The following is a 23,031-nucleotide window of genomic DNA, read 5'->3' as shown; positions in this document are numbered from 1 at the left end:
AATTCCAGGCAGTGTTTCTTCAAATCAATACTTTCTAAAGCTCTCACCATTCATGTATCGCTGTCTTTGTGGAGGAATATACTATTTTATGCCATTCGAAACTTCCAAGTAGTTTCGATTTGAACATACTACAGGCTCAATCTGCCCTTGCAGGAGTGGTTGCAGAAGAAAAAGCATTTCAAACAAAAAGAAGAAAGTGACATTTATGAAGGAAAACTAATGGCCCGCACCTCCGCAACAAATGGTTTTACAGTGGTGCTATTCACAACACCAACCGGCCATCTTCGCTTCAACTTGGATATTCGTTTCGGAAAAAAAATGTCTTGAATTCGCTTGTAATTGAACTCCTTCCCCCATAACTATAAACTATTTTAAGGCATTCAGATGCTGTATTACTACTTTTTACAGTAAAGTACTTTTTAAAAGCTCAGAAATGCATCACTCTCCAAAATGCAGCACACTTTTTGAAATACTCGGAAAGCTCTACTTTCTGGTAATGTGTGTCTGCAAGCCTAAACTGCACAATAAGTTATCATTTACCAATAGTACAAAAATATACCGAGCTAGTATTTATAAAAAAGGCTTCGCGAGAATGAAAACATGTAATAACAACTGGGAACTGCAAGCATGAACAAAAGAAGATCCTAAAGAAGCCAGGTACTCGTCGTCTTTGCTGTCCGCAGCGGTCGTGGCCGCGATCCTAAAGGAGGTTGTAGTGAGCTAAAAGTTCAAGCCGATGATTGGCTCGGCGACATCAGGAATGACAAATTTCCGGTGAAGGTCACGGCGTAGGTTCTGGAGCTGTATTGCAGGCGGAGAAAGCCGTACTTTTTAATTGTGGAGTGGTTCGCCGCACTGAGTTGGAAAGGCCTAGGGGGACGAGGACTTTGAAGATGGGAACGTGCACAGCAGCAAATGTCGACGAGGCACTGTTTTTTCGTGATTTGGTTGGTGATGAAAATGCGACGGCCTCCAGTTCGGCAGGTGCCATTGGTGTTTCTCTCGTTATCAGTGAAGCAGGGTGGTCAACATTGTCCGGTGCTGTCCCCAAAGCGTCAAAGGTAGTAGCAACGGTCGTTCTCAGCAGGCTGCTGCGATGAGGTGGCTTGAGAGTCAAGGGTTTGCAAGTAGTGACTTGGGCGCATCGCAAGTTGTTAGTCTAGGTGTCGTTGATTGGATCTGAGCTACCCATTGATTTCGTTCATGTTGTGCACGAGCTTCATGGTTTCGGTGCAGTGGCGACAACCTGAACGGATTGGGACGGCTGTGGCAAAGATACCTCGACGACTCAATCAGTGATCTCGGCAAGCTGATCGAGAGGTAGCGTTATTTCTGCCTCCAGAATGACCTGACGTGCGGTGGAAGCCTTCGCAGTGAAAGTGCTTCCGGAACAAATTCTCTGCTTCCATGTTGCTGGCGAAAGCACGTGTGTGGCCCATAAACGGCGAAGGTTTGCGCTCGTTAAGTTCAGCTGACTGAAGTGTTCGCACCTTCTGATCGTCCGACGGTGACAGGCGGCGTGTAAGTTCAATCTTGAGTTGTTCGTGAGCATTGGTCATTGGTGAATTTGCGAGGACATCCAAAATCTCGTTGGCATAGCGGGCATACAGGTGGGCAATGGCATAATGGTAGCTTGTTTGGTCTTGAATGGTTTGTGCCAGGGAGATTGGCGCCTCGACTTTGGTCAACCCTACATAGTTCTGTCATGTCCACTTCTAATTGTCGAAACTTGATGGCGAATCTTCTGATGTCATTTGCATGGTCGTGATGACGCCTTTAGCGGAACCGGCAGGCAGAGTTGAGGAGTCGTCGCCAGGGTGCTGCTGCACGGAATGACTGCATTGGTGTGGCCATTTCTGAGGTTGTTGCCCTTGTTTCTGGATTAGCTCGTGCTATGTGCGCAGTTGCTTCTTTAGTAGTTCAAGCTATTGTTTTAGGGCTTCTAGCTGGACCATGACGTTGCGTTAAAATTCGGATTCACCAGATGTGCGATGTTGTGTCAGTAGAAGAACGTATGCGAACATAAAACATAACTACTCTTTATCAACGTGATAGCAACAGCGGGGCGAACATTCCGACGCTGCGCTCAAACAAATGCAGAAGAAAAAAAAATTAAACCGAGCTTAGGAGCTCGGGGTTCATAGCCACCAGTGGAGACGAAAGACGACTCCGGTGAAGCTGCGGTGGTGCTGTTCCTTATCGGAAGCGTGTTGCAGCGAGTGGCTGTGTCACGCTGGCCTAAACAGTGACGAGACGGAGGCTACGCAGGTTTGTGCGCAGTGGTCACCACATCCTGTAGGATTCTCCCAGACTTGAGCGAGCGTACTGGGCAGCCAGCCAAGTAGACTGCTCAGTACGTTCGCTGCCAAATTTCTTCTTGCTTACTTCTTATTTCGCGTGGCTCTTTGTAACAATATGTAGTACCTGAAGCTAGAATAAGAAACAAACTACTGCTACTGTAGAGGTCAAACTTATAATAAAGAAACTCACCTTCCACAGCTGCGATTTGAACTAGTGCCTTTGAGTGGGACGCAACCATTCCATCTCTGAGCCACTTTGACAGAGCCGCGCGCAGCTTCTAAAACGACGACACTTTGCAAATTACCGACAGCAGCGCCGCAAGCGGATATGCTAAAATAAGGATTCACTTTTCGAAGCTCGATCCGTGCACTCCATTTTTATAGTACACTACAGTTACGCAAAAAAAACGATGAGTCAAGAAGTTATGGCGTACCTGACCACGTCGGCGCACCGTAAGAGCCAGCACATTACTAGCGTAAAAAGAAACTAAGTGGACGAAATGTAGAGTAACAGGACACTTCAACAAACTTGACAAGCATGCACGTGCGTATGAACGTGTTGAGGTGTTTGAAGAGTGATTCAGGGAAGGCCTTCCGACATTTTAGGGGAGTCAGGCGGGCAGCCGAATTAAACTCAATTCAAGCGCAAACGTGATTGTAGTCGACGCAAGGCCTCAGAGGTGCGCGCCTAAAAACAAATCTCGGGGGGCAGCGTTTGTTGTGTCGAAACGAAATCTGTCTTTCTCATTTCGGTAGTGAGTAATGAAAGCGGCGCGGCGTCAAAATGACGCTGCGGAAGAAAGACCGACAAAAAAAGCGGCACGCTCCAGCCAATCAGGGAAGGCCGAGTCGGACATGTCTATGGATTGGACACAGCAAGAATCGCTCTCCTGAGCTAACAGCGGGAGCACGTGATATAAGGCGTCATGTGAACAAACTTTTCTTGCACTCACGCACCACTTCGCGGGAATGTTCAGACATGTCACTTGCTCGAACTCTCCGAGCTGGTTTGGGTACATCGCCTTCCCGAGCATAAAACCAGAAGTGACGTTGAAAAGGTGATGTGACTTCCTCCACACTTCTTTTATTCCGCCACTGGCGGCAGAGCTCCAAGAACTGCTCTCGGAGGTCTTCGGCGACAAAAAAAAATGTTCCTCAACCAATCAAACACACCGACCCCGCTTCTGCCCGCCCACTGGAAGGCACCGCAACTCGCGAGAGCACTTCGAACGCAGTTAGAAGTGAACACGGAGCGTGACAAGGTTGTCACCGTGTGTACGCCATGTGTACTTCTCTTGCATGCGATTCATGCCACATGCTCCCCCACAATATCCAACCGCCCAATTGCAGGTAATAAAGACAGATCTATACCTGCGATGTGAGCCAGTAAAAACCAAATTCATAGCCACAAATAAACGTAGATAAACGAGTATACTACACTGGAAACTGTACAGTAATAGATAACTAGTATGCGCATTTCCTCGAATATTAAGTGGTGCGTTGCCTTTCTGCGGCTGGCGTGAAGCGGTGCAGGTCCGCCGCTTTCGGCCGGAGTCACCATTCTTGCACTTTTTATGTTAGTCTATGGCGACAAAACTAAGACATTTTCTTACCCCACAGAGACATATTGTTCTGCACTCATGCAGTTGGTCATGAAAAAACAAAAGAAAAAGCTTGCTTGTGGGTTTAAGCGTTCATGGGGCTTTCAGTGCCTTTTTAATATCGAGTGCCGCAAGGCGTTGTTTCGCCGTCTGGGCAAGGCAATCGGATTCAAGCGGACTAGTTAACAATCTCTTGGGTTTGTGAAGGAGCTTGTTTTTCTTTTTGCTTATGCGCATTACACTGAATTGAAGAGAGCATCTGTTGTCATCAGTGTAAGTAACAATTCGAAGGAAGAAAATGGCTAACCATGCGAATGTGCTTGTGAGGTTAGCGATGGAGAAAAGTAAAACAAGGTATGCTGTGAACTACTCGTGCAGACTGCGTTTCTTCTGTCCGGACTTATTGTCCGATACAACTTCAGAAGTCAGCGGAACCCGCCTCCAGACGCCCAAAGCACGGCAGCCGATCATCTCAGCAGCGGAAGAAATAATCCCGCTCTTGCGTTCCGTAATGTTTTTTCTAGGCGGCGTCAACGGCCGCCTGTCTGATGACATCAGTGTGGGATACACGAACATTGGTTCAAGCTTTTGATTGATTGATTGATTTGTGGGGTTTAACGTCCCAAAACCACCATATGAATATGAGAGGCGCCGTAGTGGGGGGTTCCGGAAATTTCGACCACCTGGGGTTTTTTAACGTGCACCCAAATCTGAGCACGCGGGCCTACAACAATTACGCCTCCATTGGCAATGCAGCTGCCGCAGACGGGATTCGAACCTGTGACATGCGGGTCAGCAGTCCAGTACCTTGCCAATATACCACCTTGGCGGGGCCGGGTTCAAGCTTTTATGCATCCACTACAGAGGAGGAAATGACGCTGACTTCTAAAGTTCTAACCGACTATATGTTGGTGTCACGATTCGACGAAAACGCAAAGCAAGAACGTGACAACTGTGAACAATTTGTCTGGTTTGATCAATGCACCATCGAAAACAAAACTAGCAGTTGTGCTTGTACGAATACAATAGTTTGGCGAAGCTTCTTAAAAGGGAAATGCAAACGGCTTCGCCACTCATCTCGCTGCTGGCTTTCAAAAAAGGCCGTAGGGTGGTGGGCGGGAAGAAAAAGCGTTTTTTGCGCTCGGACGCGGTAACGACAGAGTGAGTGTGAGGCGCGCGCGGCGCAGCGCGAGCCATGGGCCACCGTGCCTGCGCTCATGGGAGCATACACCTGTTGTTTTATTCGGCGCGCTTGTGAGGCACACGTAGTTCTGATGGCGACGGTGGAGTGCCGACCCAAGGAGCTTCGCTTCTAACAATCGACAAGAATGACACGCTGTCGCGGTGGAGGGCAGGTCACTGCAGTGAATGTCGTCTGCTACGAAGAAATTCCTCCTGGCCCATGCGTCCACTCCTCGGCTCCACCACTGTAATCACGTGCTCTACGTCACTGTTCTCCTATTGGTTCACCTTGGGTGGACGCTCACCAAAGACGCCAGTGGACGCAAAGTTTTTAGCCGTGGCGATGTGCACTGGAGCGACTAGCAAACGCTTTAAGAACTTGTTTTTGGATCATCCAACGGCTACCGCTTCGCTGTTGGGGCAAAATCGCTGTAATGTTAAAGAAGCTTTAGTCGAATAGACAGAGGAACCCGTATGAGATAGACGCTCAGCTGAAGAGGCAGACGCTATTTAGCATTCGAAGCACAATTGAAAGACCTAACTTTTTGCTCGTGAAAAAACACGAATGGAAACTTTCTAGCTCAAACAAAGGTAGTTATCCCATTGGTGTGTGCTGCATTTTGTCTCAAGAGTCACTTTTGAAAAACGGACGACTTTTCTGTATTACTCACGAAACGATACCCAGATCGTGGCGAGACAATATTTGTGATAGTGTTGGTTGGTGCAGTTCGGCTTTGTAGCATTCGCAGCATTTCCGAGTAGTGAGGTATATTCGTTTGAAGGTTGTGCCTCGGTAGCATCGGAAGCTAACACTTGAACTGTCCGAGTCTAAAGCGACAGCATATATAGTTTAGTAAAGTAAACAGCACGAAAAACAAAGACAGACAAGTAGGAATCCTACTTCTCTGTCTTTGTTTTTCGCACTGTTTAGCTTGAAACGGAATTGTTTACCAGCTTGCCCAGTTTTTAATACTACATATCTTAGCACCTTTAGATTGGCGCCATGCCGTGCGGCACATTTTAGCTCAGCGATTTCGCTTTGCTTGTTAGTGAGTTTTCCGATATATGGCACATAGCTCACGGGTGCTGTTTGCAGCATATTTCTCGCACAAAACAATGTGAGATGGTCACATTAATCCCTTTAGAGACGTAATAACAGGGTGAAGAATTTCAACAAGCTATGACGCGAATACAAGAACAGGAATGCACTAGACAAAGGCTCTTTTCACCTGTTGAGCGCACTAAAAGCTCTATAGCTTCTCCACGCATAAGCTAAAAGTGTAGAGAAGGAATCATACGGACATGAACAACTAACCCGCCCTACCCCTCTTTTATGGGGTCTTAATACCAGAATATGTAATGCCAGTACAGTATTGTTAGGTATCGAAATTCCTCATCTGTGTGATGAAGCCAAGATCCACTCACAATTGATTCAGCGCCCGACTTCCTTACATCACATAAAACCTGTGCATTACATAGTTTTCTTTCCAGTTTATATGGTCTGTTTGAAACTGTAAGACTTTAATCATTTACTAATATTCCTAGCAAACCTTTTTCTCGGGGGCAGTATAACGCGTTGTTGGAGATGGAATTCTTGGCCTCAGATGCTCATTGTTAGGCATACATTACGCGAAAATGAGGCTGCAGTCTGTAGCTTGTTCTCGTGGTAATTTCTGAGAGGTCTCACTGCCTGCCATGCATTAGAAGCTTAAGGTGACAGCAAAAAACAAAAAAAGCACGCGCAGTCTCCTGGGAGAGATGCCCTCTTGCGCGTAAGCGCGGTGTCGACAGCTGACAAAACAAAAACTGCGACAGCACATAGTGAGCTAAGTTGGGTGTAATTGCGGTGTCTGACAGAACTGTGAGCAACACCTTGACGGAAGCGTGATAAGACAAGCATGATGAGTATACGGCAAGTTTGGCCGTTGGGTAAAGATAGATAGCTTCGAATGGGTAGTGCATAAGACATGGTTACAAAAGATAGAAGCGTAGACAGCACAAGCGCCAACTCCAAGCGAAGTTTATTTTAGAACATGCAAGAAGATATACTATAACAAATCACAACAATCTCATGCATCCCGATCGTACAGTGACAATATTCAAAATCCTTTAGAATGTTAACAAAAAGCCATTCGTACTACCAAGAAGAATACCGCATGCATCGACAGCAATGACACCCAAAGAAGGAAGAAATATTGAAGAATTTAAAGAAACGCTGAAAGTAGAGCATTCATGACAATTTATAAAAACCACAAAATAAAAATGACACATCATAGATGCTTCTATATTTCAGGTGCGGCATCAGATAAGTACCCCAAATTTGACTCTAATCCCTACGCTACCATCCCGGGTGCGATATTAGAAAGATATCATAAGGAATGAGAAATCTTTATCACGGAGGTGGACAGACAGCTGGCGTACGCACATGGAGCCTTTCCTCTGGATGACACAAGCCTCGGCTCTCCCTTGAGTTATTTACCCATTTTGACGGAACAAAACAGAGGTTAGTTCAAACCGCGGGTGGATTGCTACCACACTGACGGCAATGTAAGGCCAAATCGGACAGCGGCGCACATTTTAAGCAGCTTTGGTGCTCGCGTAAACGAATGAACAGACAGTGGCCGATCTCACCCACGTAAGCTTTTCAGTAAGAAAGAGAGATCTGGTACACGATGACTTTTACACACGACAAAAAAACGAAGGCCACGCTTTACGGTGCACTCCCGCTTTGCTCCTTATATTCTTTTTTTGCTGATACTACAGTCTCGGGCAAATCTACTAAAGACGACATTAGCATGAAGCGTGACGCAACTCTCTTGAAGCGATGGGGAGTCCATAAATGTATGATATCACTGAGATTGACCTGCTTTGTTCACTCTTCATGTGCCAGCTTTCCATCAGCTCTTACTTTTTTTAGCACACTTTCTTAGGTGGCTGCTATTGCACGTCAAGGTAACCAGCCTTCCACAACTTTTCTGTCTCTTTGTCACTGCTTTGCTTCTACAGGAGCGGGCTAGACAGTGAGTTGCCACACTGGATACGAGACTCCGCAATATTGTTTTTCACATGTCTCGAATGGCCTGACTGATAGCTGAGCAAAACGTTTTGGGTTGTTAGGCTACACTGCCAGCGAAACTCACTAAGGTAAAATAACAAATGGAGGTCGAACTACTGCAATGTATCGTTCTTAGCGGTCTCACGTGAACATGAGTCTCGGCCCTCATCACTTGAACACGTTTATAACACAAACTTTTTTCTGATGATATGACACCTGCCAAGAAAGAACAAGCAGTAAAATGGCCTACCTTGTCTGCTAGAACACAGAGACTACACTGAATGGCCCTATCCACCTTTGCTAACAAGATTGCACCCATAATCTTTTATCTTATGCACTACCCAATTGTACTAAAGAGGAGCCGGGTTAGATAAACGTGTGAGAAGCGCGTGAGGCAGCGCAGCACAGGTCGGTGACGCTGACTTCCTTTCCAGATCTAGCACTCGCGTTCGGAGAGGCTGTTTAGGCAAAAATACTCATGCTTGCAGGTGATTACCTCAGAATTATACCAAACAAGCGTACCAGTTATCAAAATACTAATATAAAAATAGTCGATTCTTTGCAAATGAGATCTGCGGAACGCCGCAAGGTGGCCGACTGGTTTAGAAAGAGAAAGAAGGCAACTACCCGTTTGTAACAGTAAGCAACCAGGAAATCTGTAAAGATGTCTCTGAAAGGAAAGGAAAATTTGTCCTGATCCGGCGTGCCTTGTTTGAAAGATTCTTTTGAGATGTAAGAATAAAGTAGTGTCCTCTCTAGGGCAACATTTACGTCCACGAAGTATCGTGTGAACATGCGCTTCGGGAATGGTAGGATGCTCCTGTGATTCATCCACCCACAGACTTGTCGGTCAACAGCGCATTATTTTTGTCAGAAAGAACATGGTGAATCATTCAGAAATGATTAAACATATATATTGTACAGAAATGTTGCGAATAATATTGTAGATTTTACAAACTACGGCTAGAAATCACGCTGCATTGTGTACGTTATGTTTAGGGTACAGCGAGTAAACGTGTTTGTTTTTTGTTGTTGCCATGCATATGTTTGCCACTGTTATTAGAACGTGCAGCAGTAACTGTGTTCACGGTGCAGGCATGGCGTCGTCACGCTGGTTCCCGGATCCCGACCAGAGGTCAGAGGGCTGGTTCCTCACAGGTAGCGCAGCGCCCCTCATGGCACTGCTTGCAGTATACGTGTACGGCGTCAAGGTACTGGGACCACGGGCTATGAAGGGCCGAGAGCCGTTCAGCATCAAGCCTCTGGTGCTAGCATACAACCTCTTCATGGTGCTCAACTGTGCCTTCTTTCTAGCCGAGTTTGTGCGGCTAGCATTTATCGAGAACGGCTACAGCTTGATGCTGCAGGAGGTCGACTCATCTCAACGGCCTGCCACTATGCGGCTAGTCACCCTCTCATGGTGGTACTACATGTTTCGCATCTTCGAGTTCACGGAGACCTTCTTCTTTGTGCTGCGAAAGAAGTTTGGACAGGTATGTTGGTCTTACACTTTCAACTCGATTTTTCAATACGTGAGGTGGTCAAAGATGGAGGCCAAAGATGTTCAAGCGCGTGATTTTTTGCTTTTTGGTGTTCCCGAAGCAGTCAGTGAATTGTCATTCTTGTAGAAGGATTGCTAATAAAGTTGGCCGAGCGGAACATTGCAATAAAGATTTGCTTAAAGTTCTTATAATAAAACTACGATACATCCAAGGCAAAAGAAGGCCTTGAAAACATCCTTTACAGGCGTGCATTAGCAATTTGTTGGGAAGCAGACTACCTGCAGTGTTTTACACTTTGCTTATTTTACTCGCCGAAACCTCTTCTCGATTGGCATGTAATTCATCCTGAAATTTTTCATGTGCTCAGAAGAGGCTATCTAAGAAATTATCACGCCAGTATTGCCCGGATGAATTGTATTTCTGAGTCTAAAATAAACAAAAAGAAATGACAGGGAAATTAACCGACTTTTACTTGGTTGGCTATACGCCATACGTGCACCGAGAGAAAGAGGTGTAATAAATAACGTAGAGAACAAAGAAGAAGAACCGAATATTTAGTGACAATACGCTTAACGTGAACTCGCTCTAGTAGCTCACAGACACGCATCAAGTATACATATATAAGGAACCCAGTAGACCTTCTGTGATTTCATGCATGCGCGACACCCTCGTTGAAGGTCCCCGAACAATATCGTGGGAAAATAATCTTGGATCTAGACCATCAAGTTTTGTTCCAAGAACACATAGCTTTAGTTATTTATTTAAGCATGCTGCCATAGCAAGATATCACAAGAATGACCACATACATACACTAAAACGCAATGAAGAGTTTGCCCATATAATAAAACGTGAAGAAGAGTTTGTACAATGAAAACATAGAACTTTATCAAAAAAGCATGCTCACCTAATGATGAAAGAGTTTTATGATTGTTCCAAAAAGTCATGATTAGGCAATTCAGACAGAGGTATCTTGAGACTATGGATTTCCCAAGTCAAATTTACCGGAAGAAAAAAAATCGAAAACAACTAATGGATGATTTTAAAGTAACTCTTTTATATAGTAACTTTTTTGGTTACCCGAGATAAAGGATCTGCAAAAGCAATAAGCGCATCCATAATTGTTTCCCCATGAGTAAATTGATGAAGCAGGACAAGACGGTAACAAGTACGTCTGTGGGCCAAACGTCTTAGCTCTAGCTTGTCAGCGTGCATTGTTTGCGGAAGTGGTGATAATAGAGATTGCATATCAATTTAATCACTTTCTTCTGAATAGACTCGAACACGTGCATATGTTTGACATGATGTACCAATCACACAATAGATGCGTACTCAAGACATTGCCTTATTGGTGATCTGCAGGCCATTAGTTTACATTATTTTAATAAATCTCTGAGGTTTCTCTGAAGATAACCTATATTCTTAGTTGCTTATTGGTTATGTACATATTTTCAGCGTGTATTATTAGGGGAAAAAGTAACACCGAGAATATTGAACGAGTCTATATTTGAAAGATTGTGGTCCAAATTATAATGTTATTACGAGTACAAGCCCAGGAAAGAAAAAAAAAGGAGAACGTGAACTTGTGCAGCCTACCTACGCCATCATTACCGGACCGGCAACCTCACCCTGTAAATAAACATAGTTCAAGCATACCCGCAAGAGGTTTGGTAGGAAAGGGGGGGGGGGAGAGGTGCTACGTATTTCCACCAAGCTCCAAGCTCAATCGGCTATCCACTAAGTACCACGTGTTAATAAAGTGGTGGCACGGTTTTTACGAACGCTCGACGTACACGTCGTGCTTGTGCCCGCCCGTGAACCTAAACACAAAAAGGTGCACGTGAAGGACCCACTCAGGAAGCAAACGTTTCCAGGCACTGTTTAAAAAATCCCGTGTCCAAACTGAGACTATGTCACTATCGGGGAGAGTAGTAATTTCGAAAGATCACTGAAAGATCACATGACGGTATGAAGAACGTGGTGCCCAGCGGCTCGTGATACTACCTAATCACGACCTTGACTGGGCCAAGACAACCGTAATCGCGAAAGAAGGAAACTGGTATTTGCGTCATCATCAGGAATTCATTCTTATCCAGAATATGAAAAAAGCGCTGAACAGAAACGAAAACAATCTACCACCAGCGTAGGCTAGGTGGCACAGCCGCATAATAAAACGGACATAAGCTCTTCGCTGGTGCTCTTTACTCTTCACAAGGCTACCTATGGTTGCCGAGACGTCATTTTTTTAATATTTTATACCTACCAGCTCTCTCAATTCAGTCGGCTTTCTTTCATATCGTGTTGATGATTCTTCGCGACCAAACAATGCTTTATCAAACCTTCAACTAACACAGAGAAAAAACTGTGTTGGTATACCTATAAGAAAGCAAGATATAGATAGGTACATGAATTCACTTTTTGGGGTGATGATGACCTTACGCTAGTACTACATTCCCCACTTTTTTGGATGCGAAAATACACATGGACTTTGCGTTGGCATTGCACTGCTAAAGTACATTATATTCCACAATCTGTAAAACCGGGCTTGTAGTAGCATTTTTTACGGTGGTGTATCCTAGACGAGTGTTCACAAGTTTCGATGCAAATACGAAGGTTCTCATAATATTTAGTTGACAAACAGGTCGGCTGGGACGATTTATCGGTGATGAATCAATTACGCATAACAACAGCCGCGTGAAATCCTTGAGGCTTTTTGCATACAAAAAAGTGCAGAACACCGTGTCAGCGTTGCTTCGTTACAGATCCTCAAAATTAGTTGACGCACATATCTAAATTGTGTTTTGTAATTGTATACACTATGTTGTTCCTGATTTTTTTTACTGGTTCACTTTTCCTATCACAAATGAGACCGCGTCAAAATCAATGCAACACTGCTTTGGCAGGTGAGTGGTCTGCACGTAGTCCACCACTGCGTAATCGCGTGGAACATGTGGATCTGCGTGACGTATGGAGCCCAGGCACAGACCATCTTCGTGACGTGCATGAACACACTGGTGCACTTGGTGATGTATTCCTACTACTTCCTCGCTGCACTTGGGCCGCGCGCTCAGCGGTTCCTCTGGTGGAAGCGGTATCTCACACAGGTTCGTATGCACTCCTTCCTCAACGCGTCGAGCTTTCTGACAAATTTCGATACAGGTTAGGCTATTTTCCGAATGGCATTTACTTTCAAGCTGATACTCTCACTAATTCAGTGGAATGTAATTGCCAATAATACGATGTGTAATGAAATTATGGAGATTACAGGATTGGAGACATTACAATTACAAATTATGACATTCTCTATATCTTTTAGGCATCACTGTGTGTCAGTTCTTAGAATAACTGTGTCAATGAAACAAGCCCTATAAACTCCCCTTCTCCCCTTTATGTAGCTTAAGCTTCATGTAGTTTAACTTTCAGTTATATAGCTTTTTTATATATAGTTATGTACTTGCTCTTGGCTTTCTGTGGTTTATTATTTATTTTGAAGTGCATGCCCTCTGCTCTGTATTATTAGTTGTGGAGATATATAATGTTGCAAGGTGCTTGCGCAACGTGTTTACTTCGATCAGTCGTACAACAATACCAAATAATGCTAATGATAATGTTGCCAATACTAAAGCCACAACAATTATTTATGTTTGAGACCTTTAAGGTGCAACACGAAATCCCTCGTTATTCCAACAAGTGACCGCTGTTAGAAAGATATTGAACCACATCCTTATGAACTTTGTTAGTTTTTTCAATAAACACTTTGAGAGCTGTTTTTTTGTAATTTAGCTGCTCAAAAAACCAAGTTTCCGCTTAAGCAATATGGTGCAAATGCACTTGCATCATTACGAAGCAAGCACATAACGACTGTGCCAAAGCTGTGACGTTAAAGTGGCTTGTTTATATAACAATAAAAGGCAAGACTATCGACTTACACATAACGTGGAGCTGTTGATTCGTTTCCCCTAAGCATTGCAGAATTCTGTCAAGTGTTGGCCCCTTCACATCCTTTTGGTCAGTGAAGCATCAACTATTAATCTGTGATGCAGTTCTAGGGGATATAGTCTGAATGTATTTATATTGGCAGTACCAGGGGAGCAATTGCTTACGCTACAGGCCTATTAGCGTGTGCAGTTTTACACGCACACACGTAACACTTGTGTAGGAGGTATTTATATGAATATATTCTCGCACTCGAAACCGCCCCAGTTGAGGTTTATAAATGTGAATTGCCGAAGTGTCTTAAACAAATTAGAATCTCTTGAATGCCTACTTCTCGACCTTGAGCCAGACTTTGTTGCTTTAACCGAAACCTGGTTAAATAATGACATTTTAGATAGTGAACTAACGCCCCCAAATTACAATATAATACGGAAGGACAGACCGACACGAGGCGGTGGAGTAGCGTTAATGATAAAACGCGAAATTCAATACACTGTGCTGCCAGAGGTTGAAGGTGTAGAAGCTGTCTTTTTGAAACTAAAATTTGGCCTTCACACAACAATTGTGGGCTGCTGCTATCGCAGTCCTACTTCTGGCGAAGATAGCATGCAATCGCTCTACAACTACATTGAACAAAACATACAAAGCGCAAGATTCATCTTGTTGGGTGATTTTAACCTTCCTGATATCGACTGGCAATCCATGAAATTTCATTCCGCATGCTCAGATGTCCTTATCGACACAATGCTGCGATTTATTCTTCACCAAGTAGTCAACCAACCAACACGTGTCCAGGGAGAAACTTCAAATATTCTTGACCTTATATTCTTGAGTAACCACTTCCCAGCCGATGAATCAAAGATTGAAGTTATGGATGGCATATCTGATCACAAGCTCACTTTGTGCACTGTCCCCTTTCGTGATAAAATAGAACCAACGAACATAAAAATTACTTACCCGGATTTTAAATATGCCGACGACACCAGCATACTAAATTATCTAATTATAAAGTTTCCGTCCTTCGAAGAATTGTCGAATGATAGTTCCACGACCATTGAAATATTATGGTCTCAGTTAAAAGAAATTATGCACCACTGTATTAATACCTTTGTACCTCTTAGAGTGAAAAAAATTAAGAAACACAACCCGTGGATAACACGTGAGGTAATACATGCGAAACGCAAAGTAAAGCGAATACGAAAGAGAATGAAACGAAAACCCGGAGCAGTAACAGTAGATAATTTGACTGCTGCTGTGAGTGACTTAAAAACAAAAATCAAAACAGCGAAGAGCAACTATTTCACTAAAACATTGCCAAACTTTCTAAAAAATTCACCCAGCAAGTTTTGGAGCTACCTAAAGCCTGCAAAAAACAACAAAAGCAACACACCCCCGGAAAAAGATAACCCGATCACTGCAGACAAAATGAACAACTATTTCAAGTCTGTATTCACTGTCGATGACGGAAACATTCCAGACATCGACACTAGTGCGGAAGGTACCCTGGAACCGATTATTGTCAATGAGGCCGGTGTCATAAATCTCTTGTTAAACTTGGACACAAAAAAAGGAGCAGGGCCTGACAACATTCCTAACATCTTTCTTGTAAGATATGCAGAGGTGCTAGCTAAATATCTGTGCGTCATGTTTAACAAATCACTATCAACGTGCTCTTTACCTGTGGAGTGGAAAAAGGCCAAAGTTGTTCCTGTGCATAAAGGAGGATGCGGAAATGATATATCTAACTTTAGACCTATATCCCTGACATGTACAATCTGTAAAATCTTGGAGCACATAATTCTTAAACAAATAACTGTTTTCCTAGAAGAAAAACGTATATTATCTCCCTATCAGCATGGCTTCCGCCGAGGTCTTTCAACCATAACTCAATTAGTGGAATTAACACATGAGGTATCCCAGAGTATTGACAACCAAAAACAAACTGATCTAATCTTCCTCGATTTTGCCAAAGCATTCGACAAGGTATCGCACAAGAAACTACTTCAAAAACTTGAGGCCACCTTAGGAAATTCTACTGTTCTTAACCGGATCAAAAATTATCTTACTGATCGTACACAGTATGTGGAATTTAACGATGAAACCTCTGCTACCACCTCCGTCACATCTGGAGTTCCGCAGGGCTGTGTGCTGGCGCCAGTTTTGTTTCTTCTCTTTATTAATGATTTGCCTACAAATATTAAGGAAAAAATCAAATTATTCGCGGATGACTGCGTGCTATATCGAGAAATAAACTCCACGGAGGACCATGTAGCTTTAAATAGTGCTTTACAAGATGTTTCCTGCTGGTGCCGTAAATGGCAGATGTCACTTAATGCAAACAAGTGTACAATTTTATCAGTAAGTCGAAAAAAAACTAGGTCAAATTTTCTTTACACCATTAATGACATTCCCATAACTAGAGTAAGTCAGCATAAATATCTTGGAATTATTATAACTGAAGATCTAAGATGGGATGCACACATAAGTTACGTTACTTCAGCTGCACTACGCCGTTTGTTTACACTCACATACCGGCTTCGCCAAGCCCAGCCTTCTCTAAAACTGCTTGCATACACTTCCCTTGTGCGATCATTACTGGAATACGGTAATATTATTTGGTCACCATTCACAAAACAGCAAATCACGAAACTGGAAGGAATACAAAGGAAAGCTTTGAGGTTCATCTACAACAAGTACAGACATACAGATTCTCCGACTGAACTAATGAAAAAAGCTGGATTACTTACTCTAATGAATAGAACAAGGTTAGCACGTGCAAAATTCATACATGAATTAATACATGGTCATTTAAACATTGAAGGATCCGCCTATCTTACGTTTGATCAAACTAGAAAAACACGCCAGAATCACCCAATGAGACTTAACGAATACTCCTTCAACACAAACTGCTTTAGGTACTCATTCTTTCCGTTAGCCACTAATGAATGGAATAAACTGGATCCGAGTATCTCCAGCACTACCGAATTAGCAAAATTTCTAACCCTTGTCGAAAATGAACTTTGTATTATGCAAACGGAATCACCTGGTTGATTTTAATATGGGTGTTCGTGTGAACAATGTACGAGCGAAGTATCATGTCATCATTTTTTTTTCTTTAAGCAATTTTTAGTACTGAATCCAGGTGAAGAGAAATCGCCCTGTTGATTCTTGAACATGTTTCTGTTTTTCAGTGTGTATAAATTTGCCCTTCCTTGAAATACTTTGCCATATTGTAGGGTAGTTTCTGATTGCTGTGATTTCTTGTTGTGTTTCTTGATGCATATGCCAATATGTCAACCAATGTGTCAACCAAGTCGCTGCATTTATTTTCTTCTGACAACTTCTATTTACACTAATGTTTTATGCCTTCTTTGATCTGAAATTGTTAAATGATCCGATTCTGTTAGTTTCATTCTGTACTTTATCGCGATGTATGTCTTTATTGTGTACCTATTCGAATTTTTATGTTCACGCCCTTCCTGCTAAAATCCCTGATGGGATTGGCAGTATGTCGAAATAAATAAATAAATAAATAAAATATACAATAATAGCACACTCGCGCGCACACACAAACATGGGTGTAGACACAACCTCTACCTTTAACCTATAGAATTATTATAAAGTTTGCAGGCGTTTTACGTCCCGAAGCCATATTATGATTATGAGAGACGCCGAGGTGAAGCTCCAGACATTTCGACCACCTGCAATGGGCCCTTTAGTGTGCACGCATATCTGTGTTTACGGACCTCACACATTTTCGCCTCCACCAAAACGTGGCCACCATGGTCGTGATCGATATCATGACCTGCGGCATCCTATAAATAAAATCAGGGCTCTACAGTTGTGGTGCCTCATCGCGTAAGTGAAAAAAAGAGTATTACAGGAAGTAGTCAGCTGCTCTGCTAGAGGCGGGCGTACTGGCAAGCTGACCTTACCAAAACGGCTCGCGATGCAGCTGCTGCCAAGCTCACCCGTTCCGCAATCAAGGGCTTGCCCTACCTGCAAGAATAAATAAGAAAAGCAATCCTGGCTACGTAACTACCACATGCACAACAGTTCAAACGATGGTGCATCCGCCGTTTTCTGCGTGTGGATTCATATTAGCTTTCGGACGACTCAAGCAGTTCAAAAATTAGGCCAAAAACTGCACATCTTCACATATACGCACACTTCTCTCCACATTCAAAAAAGCCGGTAGTGCCCAGGTGAAGCATGTGGCATGACTTATTTGAGAAAGCCTTTCGATTCCGTGCATGAGTATTGTCACAATCTAGCAATACTGGAACCGCTTACGAAAGTAGTAATGCAAAGCTCGAAAATGCAATGAACTTGAAACTTGGCTGGCAGTACTTGCGGGAGAGCCAAGCGCAACTATGCTGAGGAACGGTCAAAAAGTTAAACATTGCGTGACCTTGTGGTGACATACAACCGAACGTCTACATCGAAGTAGGGTTCTCTGAGAACGGCGACCTGTGTGTGGACGTGATGTGGACGTTTAAAACTTTTGACATGCAGATATTTTTTTTTCACTTTGGCTTTTCTTTCTTCTATCGTTTTCAATTTCTATCACCCTATATAAAATGTCTTCGGAAATTACTCACCATATATATATATATATATAAATATATATATATATATATATATATATATATATATATATATATATATATATATATTCGAAGGATGGCAGCAACACTAGGGCGTGGCCGCATGCAAATGCAGACTGGAAAAGATAGGAAAATAGAGCGAGAAAACAACAACCAGCCCATCAAACGGGTGTTGTCTCAACGGCGTCAAGGCTGCAGTATACGTTACCGGTACCGGCCGTAGATTCTGCTGTGAGTGCAGGTCGACAAGTAAACCCTGTGGCTCAAGCCACCTGTCCGTGCCCTCATGCACCATCAGCAGCGTGTTTCTTTTACCGTAGGAACGCGGTTCACGCTTTCTCGAACATGGAGTTCATGACCCGACCACTGCTGCACCTACCCACCGAATCAACCGCAGACGGCGTCCTCGGTGGTTCCAGGGTACAACTCGACAGGCGGCAGGCTACCACCTTCATCTCAGAATGCGCATGGGCTGATCTCATCTGAGGACGTCACGCACGCTTTCCGCGGCCTGCATACCGCGCCCAGTTCTCTTATAACGGTGGATTATCCAAGGGACACTGTTCAGGCTTCCTTGGACGTGCATGTCGCCACTGTGATTTCTACTAGCACCGCGTACTCTGCGGACGCAAACCAAAGTGGTTCAGAGGCCCCATGTGACAGTTCCGTGGAGATGCAGCGTGCCATCGCGCGATGCCACGTCACGGTCAATGCCGTTACAGCGACAAGCTCCGCGGTGTTCATTACTATCTTGCCCGTTCTGAGTGCGAGCGAAGGCATGTTAGATGTAGTCGCCTCACAAGACCTTGAGGCCTGCTGATCTGAGCAACGCAGAGAGCTGAGGTGCACCCTCCTGCAGCGCTCATACCAAAATGGCTGCTTCGACTGAGCAATCACTGCATTTTACGTACCCACCCACCATCACCGGTAGTCAGCGAGCGAACGAAATTAGAGGGGTGTCAGGACGACGCCATCGATTGGGTGGCTAGAATAAGCGCTTTCAGAGCTTGCAAGGAAAGAAGCGAAAATCAGAAGTAGTGCGTAGTCATGGACCACGTTTGAAATGCTGGGATGGCGGGGTAAGGAGTACGAAAGCGTGCGGCAGCAATCGTGGGCGGAAGGGAGGTGCAAGCTGATTTCTGCGTTTAACCGGACCCTTTCCCACTCTCCCACTACTCTTCCAGCACCGAGACCAACCTGACCGGTACCGAGGATGGAGTTCAAGAATGGTACTATCTGGCAGCTCCAGCTGAGCGCTCTAGTTATCCGCTTCAGCTTTCAGACTCGTCGCAGGTACCAGCCCTAAATTCACCTCAGCCATCAGCCACCCCGTCGTCTCTCGTGAGGCGTGATACAGAGGGACACAGAAAAACTGGGCGTTTTGCCAACGTGCCCACTACCATATATCGAGCTCAATTGGGGTGCCAGCTCGATGTCTCATTGCAGGCCTCCAGTCCGACAACAGGCAACAAGACCACCCATGAGCCTCAGCAATGGGCACTGCGGCCTTCAAACCCGATACCTCCTGGGCACGTGGAGTCGTCTGCCCCTGTCCTGCCGGATAGGTCACGACATGACACACCCCACAAGTCTATGATACCCACAGTGTCTAGTGATACCAGCAAGGTCTGTCTTGATCAATCTGAGTCATTTGACGAGACCCTGCAGATATCGGACACGCGCGTGGACGTCTCGTCATTTCCAGAAGGACATCTTGGTAAAGGTAACAAAGGTGCTAACCACGGTCGAGGTGATGGGAATCGAAGGCTTGTCGAGGCAGAGTGATTCGCCAGCTGGCGACACTGCTTTCGACCAGGACAGCTCTAATGCACGCATCGCTTCAAGACCTGTTAGCCCGACCACATCAAAAAGCACTACACTAAGAGTGCTGCAAGACCATGAAAAACACATGCCCCCACTGCAGAACCTCGAATCAATGTACATTTCACCTAACTCGCAAAATTGCAAATCATCTACGCGAAGAGGATGCACTCCTTTCATGCTGCGTATACGTGACGTCGGGTTGCCGAACACGTGGTCTGCGTATGGACACAGCACGCTAGTTCAGTCACGTAGCGTCCGTCGTAAATCTCCGACACTAGGCCCAGAAACGCGCCGAAAGAAACAACAGCGGCGGCAACGACCTTCCCGCAACAGTCAGTGCCTACCGCCAGAAGCATCAGCTTTCAAACATACACAGTCGCAGCTCAGCCCGTATGTGCCAAGACCACTATGGAGCAGTCAGGCTCGCCCGCCAGTAACATTCGAGTAGCTCGTCATTGTACATAGCCAGCCCCGCTAACGGGCATTGTCTGTGAGCCTCTTCCTTTACTATATATATATATATATTTTCAGGAGGAAAGATTAGAAAACCCGGTATGTATAAAAAAACAAGCGGGTACACGCGCGAAATAAGAAATACTTCTAGGCCTAACGTATCAGCCCTGCCGTAAAAGTATTGCTCTAGCGTGCGTGTACGCTCTTGTATATATATATATATATATATATATATATATATATATATATATATATATATATATATATATATATATATACTATAGATTAAACCACATCTCTCGGTGTATAAGCCGTAAATGGTTCATGCGGGCGATTGGTACTCCTTCATACATTTACAATTGCGCATGCGCCCCTCTTCAGGACCCCAACCTTCTTCGTTCTGCGTTTAAACAATGCAGTATACAATTAAATAAATAAATGAGTATATAACACACACACACACACACATATATATATATATATATATATATATATATATATATATATATATTGATTGATTTGTAGGGTTTAGCGTCCCAAAACCACCATATGATTATGAGAGACGCCGTAGTGGAGGGCTCCGGAAATTTCGACCACCTGGGGTTCTTTAACGTGCACCCAAATCTGAGCACACGGGCCTACAACATTTCCGCCTCCATCGGAAGCGCAGCCGCCGCAGCCGGGAATCGAACCCGCGACCTTCGGGTCAGCAGCCGAGTACCTTAGCCACTAGACCACCGCGGCGGGGTTATTTATATACATTTATATGAAAGAAGTGTATACCTAAAAGCATATATATATATATATGTATATATATATATATAATATATATATATATATATATATATATATATATATATATGTTGCCACCATTGATGAGCGAGCCGCTGCGGCTCACACCCGTCTTGGGCTACGAAGAAGAAGAGAACAATTTTCGTTGCTTTGGTTCGGGTGAACTCCTGGCTGCAGGTCTTGTTTTTGCTCGCGACATTACTGGTGGATACGCTGGGTACGTCTACTTCGGCTGTGTCGGCCGTCGTGGAGACAGCTACATCTTCCAGAGCAAGAAGCAGCCGCCGCCTGCTTGGGTTACCCCCTGAATTTGGTTCCTTGACACCGACACCCAGAAAGATAGCAACTCCGATGACAAGCCAGGCGGTACAAACCAGCGATGCCCATGGTTCTCTTCTCGCCCATGTTTTTCATGCGCCACAGGAACTAAAGCCGTTCCATGGAGACATCTTCGAGGATGTTGATTACTGGCTCGACCACTTTGATCGGGTTGCCAGTATCAAGGAATGGGACGATGTTCGCAAGCTGCGTCGAGTTTACTTCTACTTGGAGGATTCTGTGAAGACGTGGTACGAGAACCACGAGGGCTCCTTTGCAACCTGGCATGAGTTTAGCCGTCCGCTCCGTGACGCCTTTCAGGACACCGAAAGGAAGGAGAGGGCTGAACAAGCCATATCCTGCAGAAACCAGCGGCCGAACGAACGAGTATCCATGTTTCTCTAGGAAATGCTTTGGCTCTTCAAGCGCGTGGACCCTGCCATGCCCGAGGAAAAGAAGGTGCGGCATTTGATGCGCAGAGTAAAAGAACAACTTTTCGCTGGGCTGGTGCGCGATTCACTAACGACAGTCGCCCAGTTCATCAGTGAGGCGATCACTATGGAACGTACGCTGCAGCAGCGGTCGTCACAATACGAACGCCAGGTCCCGGCCACCGCATGCTCTATCGGCTCTGACAGCGAGAGACAGGCCCTCGCAGACTTCATTTGAAGTATTGTTCGAGACGAACTGCGACAGCTTCAGGCAGTGGGATCCCATCAATCTGTGTCAGCCCTCGCGGATGTAATCAGACAAGAAGTCCGGCAGGCCGTCACACCCCTGACCCCAATCGCACCACCGATTCCCGAGGCCCCAGTCCTGACATACGCAGCGGCATTGCGATCGCCTGCGCCACCGGCTACAGATCCTGCTATGTGGGCCAGGTACCAGGCTATGCAGTCATTCTACGCCACTGCTTCGAGCCCGCCTCTTGGCTCGAGGTTCCCGAGCACACTCACCTATCTGCCGTCTACCTCAAGACAAAGTGGTAGCAAGGAAAGCACGTGGCGCACCTCGGATAACCGTCCGCTCTGCTATCACTGTGGCGAAGCGGGTCACGTATACAGGAACTGTCAATACCGGCAACTAGGTGTCCTTGGCTTGCATCCTGATGCTCGATGCCCGCGCTACGGTGAAGCCCCCACGAAATCGAAGCCTATCTCACGGGCCAGCGAACACCTTCGACTGTTCAGCACCACCAGTCGACATCACCGTCGCCTCGCCGGTCTACGTCGCCCAGTTTGCCCTCATCGTCTTCCGCTCCTTTCAGGAGCCGGTCACCAAGTCCTCGCAGGGGAAACTAGGAACGGCGACTTTTGGGGATGAAGTCGCGGCCCGGCGAACTGTAAAAGACCCTCATTCGACGCAACAACCAGACGAGGGCCATTCCGAATTCGCAGTGTTCTCTGACAGCAGAAAAATTGTTTCTGCCGAAATCACCCTCTTCGTCGACAATCATGCTGTCAA

At 45.0% G+C, this 23,031-nt stretch overlaps 1 protein-coding gene across 11 annotated transcripts in view; it reads left to right on the top strand.

Moving 5' to 3' along the window:
* The window catches only part of LOC119160869 (very long chain fatty acid elongase AAEL008004), a 119,023-nt gene that overhangs the window by 75,477 nt on the left and 20,515 nt on the right, over window positions 1-23,031 (top strand). For all 11 annotated transcript variants that reach the window (XM_075880610.1, XM_075880617.1, XM_075880616.1 and 8 more), the window contains 2 exons: window positions 9,234-9,631; window positions 12,541-12,741. In XM_075880610.1, coding sequence (XP_075736725.1) covers window positions 9,234-9,631; window positions 12,541-12,741 — 599 coding nt within the window. The remainder of the gene's footprint in view (window positions 1-9,233; window positions 9,632-12,540; window positions 12,742-23,031) is intronic.

Source organism: Rhipicephalus microplus, chromosome X (assembly GCF_043290135.1).
Source record: "Rhipicephalus microplus isolate Deutch F79 chromosome X, USDA_Rmic, whole genome shotgun sequence".
In the NCBI taxonomy this organism is placed as follows: Eukaryota; Metazoa; Arthropoda; class Arachnida; order Ixodida; family Ixodidae; genus Rhipicephalus; species Rhipicephalus microplus.
Note: the sequence above shows the minus strand (reverse complement) of the source record. Positions and strands in the feature narration are given on the sequence as shown.